General features: G+C 53.5%; 1 protein-coding gene across 1 annotated transcript in view; it reads left to right on the top strand.

Moving 5' to 3' along the window:
- The window catches only part of Bsn (bassoon presynaptic cytomatrix protein), an 88753-nt gene extending 76414 nt beyond the window's left edge, over positions 1-12339 (top strand). Inside the window, exons 6-12 of the mRNA XM_041677023.1 lie at positions 837-2913; positions 3213-4027; positions 4157-4256; positions 4830-4961; positions 5176-5230; positions 5582-5674; positions 8437-12339. Of these exons, the coding sequence (XP_041532957.1) occupies positions 837-2913; positions 3213-4027; positions 4157-4256; positions 4830-4961; positions 5176-5216 (3165 nt within the window). The 3' untranslated portion in view covers positions 5217-5230; positions 5582-5674; positions 8437-12339. The remainder of the gene's footprint in view (positions 1-836; positions 2914-3212; positions 4028-4156; positions 4257-4829; positions 4962-5175; positions 5231-5581; positions 5675-8436) is intronic.
- The last annotated feature ends 357 nt before the right edge of the window (positions 12340-12696 follow it).

Here is a 12696-nt window from a genome sequence, read left to right on the forward strand (position 1 = left end):
AGGGGGTTTGGGTGGCATGTGAAATCCAGAAGAGTGGGGCGTTCTGGAGGTAAAGCAAATCCAGGCTGGAGACTCCATCAGCACAGGTCTTTAGGGAAAGCAGAGCCTCTCTAGCCAGTGGAGAGGTGGACAGAGCACAGCAGGGCAATGAGCAGGAAGTTGTGCGCTGGAGAGAGGTCTAGCAAGAATAAGAGGTTGCTGGGTAGAGGGAGCAGGGTCTGGACTGGAGCACAGCTTAGGTAGGGCAGAGGTGGTGCAGGACCATTAGAAGGAGGTGGGCGGCAGCTGAGCAGCCTGCTGCTCTGGAGAGGAGTGAAGCAGGAAGCATAGACTTGGAGCCTGTACACAATTGACATGGGTAGCATTGCCCCTCCCTGAGATCCTGTTCTTAAAGGAGCCTGGGGCTCTAGCACCCTCTACTATACGTCTCCTTCCCTTGACTCCCGCTGCCTTCAGCCACCACAGGGTGCTAGGTCCCAAACTTAGCCAGACCTTTCTTCTCACGTCAGAGACAGGCGAGCCTGCTGGAGATGTGCAGGGCTTCTTCCAGCTGCTGTGCATAGCACAGGAAGCAATCCGACCCTTACCACCTACCTGCTGCCCAAAGCTTTGGAAAGGACTGCTAAATGATCATAGGCCTTCCCTTCATGGCAAAGAAGCCCAGACCAGAGGGGGGCAGGGTAGACCCTGAGGCTGCTTGGTAAAGCAGGGCATCAGCAATGTGGAGCCCAGCTCCTGCCTCAAAGAACCTCCAATCCTGGTTCTTCTACCCCATGCCTAAGCAAAGTCACCCACACCTTGGGTCTCAGTGCTGCCCACCCTTCCCTCTGTCTCAGGTGTCGGCGCTACCACCCAACGGCCTGGTCCGCAAGGTGAAGCGGACACTGCCCAGCCCCCCTCCAGAGGAAGCTCACCTTCCCCTGGCTGGCCAGGTGCCCTCCCAGCTGTATGCAGCCAGTCTGCTGCAGCGAGGGTTGGCGGGGCCCACCACCGTCCCTGCTACCAAGGCCAGCCTGCTCCGGGAGCTGGACCGGGACCTGCGGCTGGTGGAGCGTGAGTCCACCAAGCTGCGCAAGAAGCAGGCGGAGTTGGACGAGGAGGAGAAGGAGATTGATGCCAAGCTCAAGTACCTAGAGCTGGGCATCACCCAGCGCAAAGAGTCTTTGGCCAAAGACCGGGGTGGCCGTGACTATCCACCTTTACGTGGCCTTGGTGAGCATCAGGACTACCTGTCTGACAGCGAGCTCAACCAGCTGCGGCTCCAGGGTTGTACCACGCCCGCTGGCCAGTATGTGGACTACCCTGCCTCTGCTGCTGTGCCTGCCACCCCCTCTGGCCCCACTGCCTTCCAACAACCCCGGTTCCCACCTGCAGCCCCACAGTACCCTGCAGGTGGTAGTGGACCAACTCCGAATGGATTTCCAGCCCACCAGGCACCCACCTACACTGGCCCTAGCACATACCCAGCTCCTACTTTCCCTCCTGGAACCAGTTATCCGGAGTCTGGCCTGCCGAGCCAGCAGGCTTTCCACCCCACAGGCCATTATGCAGCCCCAACTCCCATGCCAACCACACAGAGCACCCTTTATCCAGCCCAAGCTGACAGTCGTGCCCCCCACCAGAAGCCACGTCAGACCTCACTAGCTGACTTGGAGCAGAAGGTACCTACCAATTATGAGGTGATCACCAGCCCTGCTGTAACCATGTCGTCAGCCCCCTCTGAAACCAGCTACAGCAGTCCAGCAGTGAGCAGCAGCTATGAGCAAGGGAAAGCCCCAGAGCTTCCCCGGGGCAGTGACCGAAGCAGTGTGAGCCAGAGCCCAGCCCCTACTTATCCCTCCGACTCCCATTACACCAGTCTGGAGCAGAATGTTCCTCGAAACTACGTGATGATCGATGACATCAGTGAGCTGACGAAGGACAGCACCCCCACTGCCACAGATAGCCAGCGGCTGGAACCTTTGGGGCCAGGTGGAGTCAGTGGGCGTCCTGGGAAAGAGACTGGAGAACCAGCTGCCCTTGAGGGATCCACACTGCCCTGCTGCTATGGCAGAGGTGAGGAGGAATCTGAGGAGGACTCATATGACCCCCGTGGGAAATCGGGTCATCACCGGAGCATGGAGAGCAATGGCCGACCAGCTGGCACCCACTATTACAGCGACAGTGACTATAGACACGGGGCTCGAGCCGAGAAGTATGGTCCAGGGCCCATGGGGCCCAAGCATCCTTCTAAGAGTCTGGCCCCAGCTGCCATCTCCTCAAAGCGTAGCAAGCACCGGAAGCAAGGCATGGAGCAGAAGATCTCCAAGTTCTCACCTATTGAGGAGGCCAAGGATGTGGAGTCAGACCTGGCCTCCTATCCTACACCCACTGTGAGCAGCAGCCTGACCTCTCGGGGCAGGAAGTTCCAGGATGAAATCACCTATGGGCTCAAGAAAAATGTGTATGAACAGCAGAGGTACTACGGGGTGTCCAGCCGGGACGCCGCAGAGGAGGACGACCGCATGTATGGTGGTAGCAGCCGGTCCCGGGTGGCTTCCGCATACAGTGGGGAGAAGCTGTCTAGCCACGATTTCAGTGGCAGAGGCAAAGGGTATGAACGGGAACGGGAGGCTGTGGAGAGACTTCAGAAGGCGGGCCCCAAGCCTTCATCCCTGAGCACGGCCCATGGCCGGGCACGGCCCCCCATGAGGAGCCAGGCCTCTGAAGAGGAGAGCCCTGTCAGCCCCTTAGGGCGGCCCCGCCCTGCAGGGGGCACTCTTCCTCCTGGGGATACCTGCCCACAGTTCTGCTCCAGCCACTCCATGCCTGACGTCCAGGAACATGTCAAGGATGGACCACGGGCCCACACATATAAGCGTGAAGAAGGCTACATTCTGGATGATTCCCACTGCGTGGTTTCTGACAGTGAAGGTAATGGCAGCTGGGGGTGATTTCTGCAAATGCTCAGCATCTGGGGGTCTGCCTGGCTGTGGGACCCTGGGCCCCAAGATGTCCCAGCAGGGTCTGTCTTGGCATCTCATCTGTAGTTCCTGCTGCAGGTGGCCCTTGCCTGATCTACCTGTGCCCTGGTTCCTGGTTGTTGGAGGGTGGGGACCTAGTGACCTGCTTGTGGCTGTGGTATCCACTCTCTGGTTCCCTTGCATGGCTTCAGCTAGGTCCCCTCTCCGGCTAACCAGGGGCTGATGGTGTTCTGTTTTTGGTCTCTGAAGCGTATCACCTGGGCCAGGAGGAGACAGATTGGTTTGATAAGCCCCGAGATGCCCGCTCCGACCGGTTCAGGCACCATGGGGGTCATGCAGTCTCCTCCTCCCAGAAGCGAGGCCCTGCCAGGCACAGCTACCATGACTATGATGAGCCCCCTGAGGAAGGCCTATGGCCTCATGATGAGGGCGGTCCAGGCCGCCATGCCTCAGCTAAGGAACACCGGCACCACAGTGACCACGGGAGGCACTCAGGCCGCCATGCTGGTGAGGAGCCAGGACGGCGTGCTGCCAAACCACATGCTCGGGACATGGGTCGCCACGAGACCCGGCCTCACCCTCAGGCTAGCCCTGCCCCTGCCATGCAGAAGAAGGGTCAGCCTGGGTACCCCAGCTCCACTGACTACTCACAGCCTTCCCGTGCCCCGTCAGCGTACCACCATGCCTCTGAGAGCAAGAAGGGCTCCCGGCAGACCCACTCGGGGCCCACTGCAATGCAGCCAAAGGCAGAACCCCAGTCACAGCCACAGATGCAGGCTCGGCAGGCAGCTCCAGGACCACAACAGACACAGTCACCATCGTCCAGGCAGATGCCCCCGGGCACAGCATCACGCCAGTCACAGATGCAGCAGCAGCAGCAGCAACAGCAGCCACAGCAACAGCAAGGTGTGGGGCAGCAAGCTCAGCAGCAGACTCCATCACAGGCTCGGCTGCAGCAACAGAGCCAGCCAACCACCCGGGGCTCAGCCCCTGCTGCCAGTCAGCCAGCAGGGAAACCTCAGCCAGGCCCTACCACAGCCCCAGGGCCCCAGCCAGCAGGACTGGTGAGTTAGCTCCTGTGCCTGGGTCCCCGACTCCCCTAAGGCAGATGCTTCATTTAAAGTTTGGATGTCCCTGTGGTTTCAGGGCAGGGTGGGATGAGCAGGATCTCAGCTACAGGTTTTGTGTTGCAGCCACGTGTGGAACAGGCAAGCAGCTCCAAAGCGGCAGCCAAAGCGCCCCAACAGGGGAGAGCTCCTCAGGCCCAGCCAGCTCCAGGGCCTGGACCCACAGGTGAGCTATGCCCAGAACACTCAGACTGACTTTTCCCTGTCCACCGGTACCTCACCTCCCCACCCAGTGCATGTTCTCACTCGTCCCCATTAAGTATCCAGTAGGCTGCAGACCTCATACCAGAAAATGAGCCTGGACCAGAGAGAACTCCATCCTAGAAGGCACCAGTGAGCAAGGACCTGAGCCATGACTTCATATATATTTGAGACAGGGTCTTACTGTGTACCTTTGGTTGACCTGGAACTCACTGTGCAGACCAGGCTGGCCTCAAACTCACAGAGATCCACCTGCCTCTGCCTCCTAAGTGCTGGGATTAAAATAGTGTGCCACCACCACCCAGCTGAGCCATGGCTTCTTATTCCCTCCTTCCTTGCCTTTCCTTCCTTTACTCTGCCCCTCATCTTTCTCCTCCCTTTCCCCTTCAGTCCTCTCTGTTTCCCTCATCATCCTCTGTTTATTCCTCTAGCCCACCTTCTTCCACCTCGCAGGTTCCCTATGTCCAGATTCCCTCTCCCGCTCAACCTCAGACAACAAGCCACAGTGTTGTCCATGACGATGCTCTCTTTCCCATAGGGGTGAAACCTGGATCCAGGCCTGGAGGGACCCCAGGAGCGCCCACTGGTCAGACAGGGGCAGATGGGGAGAGTGTATTCTCCAAGATCCTCCCTGGTGGGGCAGCAGAGCAAGCTGGGAAGCTGACAGAAGGTATGGGCTGCCTGGGGCCGGGTCCTCACGAGGTGGGGGCCTCTCTGGGGAAGTGCGGGTCATGGGATGATTCTAGGTCCAGTCTCCAGACACAGCCCACCTGCTGGTACCCAGTGATTTTTAGGTAGTCCTTGTGCCTTGGGCCTTACCGCAACCAATGCCCCTGACTAGGAGTCTGCCCCGTTTCCTGACATCTCTGTTTTCTGTGTCACAGCTGTCTCTGCTTTTGGCAAAAAATTTTCCTCGTTCTGGTGATTGTGTCCAGAAGGGTGAGTGTCTGCACCTGTCATTTGCTGGGAAGGGCCTGAGTTACTGGTGGTTGGGGGCCTCTGAAATCCCAAAGCCGGAGTCCTCTGGGAAGAGTGCAGTCTTTAGTGATGGCATGGTGAGAGCTGTAGTGTGCCCTCCTGGGAGTGGGGTGAAAGAGAAAGAACAAGGACACCTCAGAGCCTCAGACGTGGGGCCAACTCAGTAGAGGTCCCCAGTAAATGGACATCAGGGCGAATGTCCGCTTGCCATCCCAGTCCTCCGGCCGTGCTGCCAACATGATGGGGTATCTGGGACTGTAGGAAGCAGGCAATGCAGTGAAACTCACATCCTTCCCCTGCACTGCTCCTCAGGCTCCTGAAGATCTGAAGAAAGATGACATCATTGCTGTGGAAAAATCTCTGGAGTCAAAGGCCTGGGCGCAGCTCTGGACTCTGCGTATAACAGTGAGTGTCAGGGCCAGGTTCTGGTACCTGAAAAGTGGGTGAAGGGCCCCGTTCCTGAAAGTATGAACTAAAAAGTACCTGGTATGCTTCTTCAAGCTGGGCTGGGTCTAGCAACCCCATCAGACACCAGAGCTGGCATGGTGCTGAATCAGCTGTCCTTGAGGAAGGGCCCAGTGAAGCCAGTTAGACCCCTACAACCTCGGGTCTGAGTTCAAAGTCATCCTGGAGGACAGGATAGACTATGGCTCTCACTGGAGACATTGATGCCTGCTGCTGGTGTCTCCAAACTCTAAATAACTTAGCAGCTTTGGGCATGAAATCAAAACACTCTTAGAGCCACAGGGTGCGTGTGTGACTCACAAGAGAAAGAGAGAGCTAGGGAGAGAGGCAGGTAGAAAAGGAACACAGAGGGAAAGGGCTCACTGGTCAGCCAGTCTCAGCCCCATTCTAGGTCAAGTCAGCGAGAGAACGAGAGAACGGGAAGGCTCAGGGTCCGAGTCCTCTCTCTCCACCTAGACTGTAGTGGTCAAGTATGATGGGATGCTCCTCTTGGAGCCTGCCCTGGTCCTGGCCTTGGCCCTGCCTCTGTGGACAGAAGAGGAAAAGCCTCACCCAGAATTGGGGAGAATAGCCTGGCTGTTTTGCTGCTACTCCTTGCTCAGTCAGGAATTACCTATCATGCCTTCTGCAAGGAGGCCTCGCACCTCCTGCTCCTTTTCCACTCTAGAGTTAAGACTGTGGTGGTATGTGGGTAGCCATGGTGGGGCCCACAGCCAGTAAGCAAGTCATTTTAAGGGAGCCTTGGACAGTAAGTGCTTGTGATAGAGAAGAAATTCCAAGGACTGCTGTCTTTTCAGGAGTCTCGAGGCACTGAAAAGGTCCAATCTCTTATTTATTTATTCAACAAATGCTTGTCAAGCCTCAAGTATGTGCCAAACCCTATTTTAGATGTTGGAAACATAGGAATCAAAACCAAGTTTCTGTCCTTTCAAGTCAGCGGTCCATTAATGGAAACAAAGAATAAGTACATTTCAAAAAAAAAATTTAGCCATGTATGGTAACATACATACACCTTTGGTCCAGCACTTGGAGTCAGAAGCAAACAGTCTCTGAATTTGAGGCTAGCCTGGTCCACAGAGCAAGCTTCAGACCAGCCAAGGCTACATAATGAAATCTGACTAAAAAATAATAAGTAAGTAAATAAAATAAATAAAAGTCAACTTGAAAGGGACTTCGGCAGGTGGCAAGCGTTGCAAAGCGGGGTTTCTGGAGCGGTAAGAGCTGCCCTAAAGAAAGCAGTCAGGGCTGAAGGCATGTGGAGGAACAGTGCCAGCAAAGGCTCTGGTACTGAGTGGAGCTGCTAGGCTTCAGGGACAGGCAAAGATAAGCACTACTAAACCATAGCAGAGGGGCACAGTGGCTGGAGCCTTTGGGTGTGTACAGCAGGCCAATGTAAGGAGCTTGGGGTTTGCTCTAGGGTGGTGCACACCCTGCCACTTTCTCTCTCAGCTCAACGTTTTCTTGGCATTCCCTGGAACAAATATAAACTCTCAAGTGCTATTCAGGGCACAGGGAGGGACAGCCCATAGCTCAGGGCAGGGCCAGCCTAGGTTTGGGGCCTGAGAACTGTTAGAAGGAAAGGTGGCACGGGTGTACTTTGCTCCATGTCCAGCCACAGCGTGGGCAGGCCATCGAGACCACGGCTTCCTAGTTAAGATCTCCCTCTGGGTCCAGCACTGGGCCAACAATTGGGCTAAGTGGTCAGAGTTGCTGTGTCCATCTCCTGGTGTTTTTATGCCAATTTCAGAGATGAGCTAGAGATGCTTATCCTGTGAAACAAAACCTCATCTCTCCCACTCTTCCTGTTTGTTTTTGTGTTTTTGAGACAGGATTTCATTTGTAGGACCAACTGGTCCGTAACTCAATATGTGTAGATCAAGCTGATCATGAGCTTTTCCTGCTTGTGATTTTCCTGCCTGTGTTGCTTAAAGCTAGGATTATGAATGTGTACTATCATACCTGGCTTCCCACACTTTCTTTGTTTTGTTTGTTTTTGGTTTTTCGAGACAGGGTTTCTCTGTAGCTTTGGAGCCTGTCCTAGAACTTGCTCTGTAGACCAGGCTGGCCTCGGACTCACAGAGATCTGCCTGCCTCTGCCTCCCGAGTGCTGGGATTAAAGGTGTGCGTCACCACCGCCCAGAGCTTCCTTTACTGTTAGGCAAAACAGAAAGGAAGTCTTCTTACAAAATAAATGCCGAGGGTCATCAAGAGGACTCAGTGGCCAAAGCCTGACAACCTGCGTTTGGATACCACATGGTAGAAGGTAGAAGAGATCCACCTCCTGCAAGATCTTCTCTAACCTCCATATACATGTGTGTGCACACACACATTTGAAAAAAGAAATATTAAGTAGTGGCACATGCCTGTGAGCCCCGGTACCCCATAGGCTGAGGTTGGAGAGTCACTCTAGTGCCATTTTGGGCAATATAGTGAGATCCTGTTGTCTCAAACAAGAGAGAGAGAAGGGAGGTCTTGTCCTGGAGATCTGATTCTTCCTTATTCGAATCCTTCTTTCCATGACTTTTAACTTGCACAAACACTAACTTTTACTTGCCTCGATTGGATAGAATCGTCTAGGTGAAGAAGACCCCGGCCATTATACATGCAGTGTCTGAGAGCAATATGAGGAGGGTGGGAAACTGCCCAGGGTTCTTGGGGAAAAAAATCTTTCTTTCTTCCCTCCCTCTCTCCTCTTTTCAAAGCATCTACAATCTGGCAAACCCTTGGCCCAAAGATTCACACCATGTGGCCACAGCAGGCAGGCCTCATCAGAGCGCAGGACGTTTCCTAACAGCAGCTACCTAGGTGAAGCTTCTGCTGGAGCAGTGGGACCATTGGCTTGGGGGACCTTTCATTGTCCTTCCAGAGACCCTGCCTTCCTCAGGCCAGCCATCCTTGGGAGAGAGGAGCCCGCACCAGAACACTGTTGCTGCTTGGCTGTCTGCTGCTCTTCCCACAGCCTCCTGTGGCCTGGCCAGCCAGGCTTCAAATGCGTTATACACAGAGTTTGGGTGTACACTGCCCTCCCTCTAAGATGCCAGAAGTTTTTCCACAGCCTTGGAGAGGGGCTTTGAGGGCTGGGGGCCCTAGGCTCCGTTTCCTTCACATTCCAACTGGCCCGGACCCCTCTGTGGCCATAAGGCCTTGCCCCCTTCACCCTGCCCACCGGGGTGACATTGGAGCAGACCTCCACATGGCCAGCATGGGTTTGGGAGAACTTTATAAACATTAGGACCTAACACTGTCTCATCGCTGACATAAGAGGCCATAGCACCGAAAAGCAGCGTGGGCACCGGCTGAGGCTTCTCCCAGCCCGTGGATGGCAGCATACCAGGCATGCCTGCCATCATCCTAAAGCCATCCCCCCAGCCATTGTGAGCACCCAGCAACACCGCCATTGTCTCGACCAGCCGGCTCTTCGTCTGTACACCTGGGGATTTCTTTTGATTTCAAGAACAGCCTTAATCATTCCAGTTTGATTTACATGTATACCTCATGAACATTTTTTTGTTTTGTTTTGTTTTCTCTTCCCTTCTTTTCTTTGCTTTTAGCCCTTTGTCTGTCTCCTCCACCACCTTGTGACTGATGGTTTGGTTTCCTCTCTGCTCTCTGCCCCTGCTCAGCACAGGGAGAAATGTTGATTTAGAAGCAATAGCGGGCAGCAGGCCACCAAGAGCACAAACCCAGGGCGAGGTCTAGGGAGGCCCCTCAGCCCGCCTGTTTACTGTGCAATTCCAGACCTTCTTAAGCCATCAGCAGTGGGTGTGCTCAGACCAGAGGAGCCAGGACTTATGCACCGGCCAAGGAAAAGGCTCGGAGCCCTGTGGGTGAGGGGAGTGTGATTCTATCCATTCACCTGGTGGACTGGGCTGCATGCCTCCTCAAAGCCCTTCCCTTGGAGGCCTCCCTTCATCTCGGGCACAGCCACAAGTCTCATCTCTAATGTTCTATGCAATGAAATATAAACCCTCAAAGACAACTGTTAATATTTAATAAATTCCATGTTACATATAAGGAGTTAATTGCAAACATGCAGTTGAGAAACTGGATAGATCTGCTCATATCACTACCCCAACCAATCCTTGTTCCTACTTTCTGTGTAGTGTGAGTGCGTATGTGTGAGACAGAGAAAGTGAGAGCATGCGTGTGTGCGCGTGCATGTGTGTGTGTGTGTGTGTGTGTGTGTAAATTCTAAGTCTGTGGCATGTTTGACCTGTGGTAGGACTCACTGCTGCCGGGTGGGTCAGCGCCTGTCTCGCAGTGGAGCATGCACAGCTCGCAGCCTCTTTGCACGATTTCATTCATTTTAAATGCTCGACCCTCTTGCCTGGAGTTCTTTTTGCCTCCAACCCTCTCCTTTAGGAGCATTTCTCCCTACCTTCTGCACAAGCTAGTAAAGACCTGCCGGAACTACCTGAGTATGCCAAGCCATGGAGCAGGCAGTGAGCCCCCCATACACCTTGCCGTTTTTATCTGTCCACGATAGCAGATAAAAAAGAAACCTGAGAACAGTGATCGGAGCCTGCAGTGGATGTATGCATACGGACGTTCTGTGGGTTTGCTGTAGGATTTCTACTTGCTTATCATTTTTCCCTCCTGCCCCAGACCTGAGCCTAAAGAATATGGTTACCACTTTGCAGTGGGGCACTTCCCACGGGCAAGGCTGGGCCACATCTGTGGAGAGGCAGAAGTTGAGAGTAGAGCCTGGGCGTATGCCCTAGGATCCCTAGATCTTTACTAACCCTGCTCTTTGCCTCCCCTTCGTGATGAGGAGTCTCAAAGGACCATGACCCAAGAGATCTGGACTGGAGCCAAAGACATAGGGTTCCCAGGAAGAGCTGGCTGTGGGCTTTTTGGCGGAAAATATCCAGAGTAGCTAACTACTCACATAACAGCTTCCGGCTGAGCTCAGAACGCTTCTCAGAAGCAAAACTTACTGAAGGGCACGTGTGGTCCTCTCCACATCTGTCTCCAGGACTTGCCTGCCCTTTCCTCTGAGGCATAAGTATTCCACTGTTGTCAGCATCTCTGATCCACAAGTAGGGCAGACCTCCTGCCTGACCCACTGAGGTTCGACCTTCCTCCAGAGTGCTCTGGTTTGTACCATGCATTTCTCGGGGGTCCACATTTCTCATGATTTTTTTTTATCAAGGCCTACAAATTCTTTAGACTGAAATCCTGTCCCACCTGTGGCAGCTGTGCATGGGACAGTCGAAGCTGTGTCCAACTTAAGACCCTGAGTTCCAGGGATTTGGCTTTCTTCATGCTATCAGACATCTCGGAGATCAGACCTAGGCTGTACGGGGCCATCTGAGCAAGGGCTGAAGGCCATCATTGAGGCCCAGGACTGTATGGGATGTGTCCATTGTTTAGATACTTGGGATCGTGGCAGTAACCCTTTCCACTCATAGTCAAGGGACTGGATTTGGAGCTGAGAGCAGGCAGGATGTCCACAGGTCAACCTCTGGCAGGCCCACTAAGCTCTAAATATTAACTTTTCAGCAAATTTCTTTTCTGGCCAGACTCTGAGTTTGACATTTCTGATATCTGCCACTACATCCCTGGCTGTCCCCCACAGGACAGAAACTTGCCCCTTTGTGAAGATGGCTGCCATAGTCTTCCAGGTCAATATCCTGGTCCTTCTGCTGACTGGGGCTATGACACCCTGAGGCTTGGGGACCAGCGTTAGCTGCTGTAGGACACAGAACACATCGGGTGCGTCTCCAAATGGCTAAGAAGTCTCTGGGTAGAGTCCAGACCTTCTCTATTTCCCACTCTCAGTGTCATAAGCAAGGGAACCCTCTTCTGCCTACCCAAGGCCTCAACACACTCCCTTCATAGTGATAGCCCTCCTACTGTTACCTTCCTATTCCTTGGGTAGGACAAATGGTCTCAGGGCCCACAATGAGAGAATTGCAAGGGCAGCAATTCTGGCCTGTATTCTGGAGCCTTTGGGGAGTTTTCCAGGCAGGTCCTTTGCCTTGATGGTACAGTCCTGCCCTATTAGCCCTTCTCCACCCATGCTGTAAATATTTGTCATCGTGGACTCCAACAGGGTCGGAGGGACAGATCTAATCAACTGAAACTCCTTGGAGATGCCATCTCTGTCTCCCTGGGTGCCAGTACCTTGCTACCATATGCACCAGGTGGCACCGGAGAGCCATAGAAGTCGTGAGATACTGTGTGTGTAAGCACATGTACATGAATGTGTGTGTGTGTGTGTGTGTGTGTGTGTGTGCGCGCGCGCGAGCGTGTGTGCACGAGACTCATTCAATCTCTGGGGTCAAATCAGCTCTTCTCCAAGTGTGGAACCCTGGAGAGTAGTGGCCATCTACATTTTCCCTGTAGCTTCCATGTCTTGTTTTTGCTTTTCCTTCCCTCTCCTTCCTTCTCTCCTTCTTTATTTGAGGGGGAGGAGTGCTGTACAAAGTCAAACCAACAAGTTTACAGCTGTAAGTGCAATGACCCGAGTCCTCCACATGACCTTGTGAATTGTGTGCCGTCCTCCTGTGCTCTGTGAGAACTCGTGGTACTTCAGTGTCCCTCCCCTGTATTGTGACAAGGTATTTCTGTGGTATCAAAATAAAAGGACTTGATATAAACAACCTCCAGACTGTCTTTGGTATGATTTCTAAACTTAGCCAAACAAGCAAATACCCAAATTTATAAGATATTCTCCACGCTTAAAGAAAAAAGTGGAAAAGAGCACAATTTCAGAAGTGTTGATACAACTGGGACTGAGAACACACCAAGTCATTTAAAAATGACCCTATCCGGAGGTGCAAAGGTCAGTTCAAAGCCAATGCCATCCCAAGGGGCATTTTCAGGATCCCGAATCTCAGGAGCTAGATATACAAGTGCTGCCCCCTGGTGTTCCCAAGCAAACTTTACATCTGCCTGCCTTTTCCAACCTCAGAATTTTTTTCATGGCTGAGAGACCTTAGTTCCACATAGTCAAGAAT

The sequence above is a fragment of the Microtus oregoni genome, unplaced genomic scaffold (assembly GCF_018167655.1).
Source record: "Microtus oregoni isolate MIOR12 unplaced genomic scaffold, Mior012 000028F_ref0000031, whole genome shotgun sequence".
Lineage (NCBI taxonomy): Eukaryota > Metazoa > Chordata > Mammalia > Rodentia > Cricetidae > Microtus > Microtus oregoni.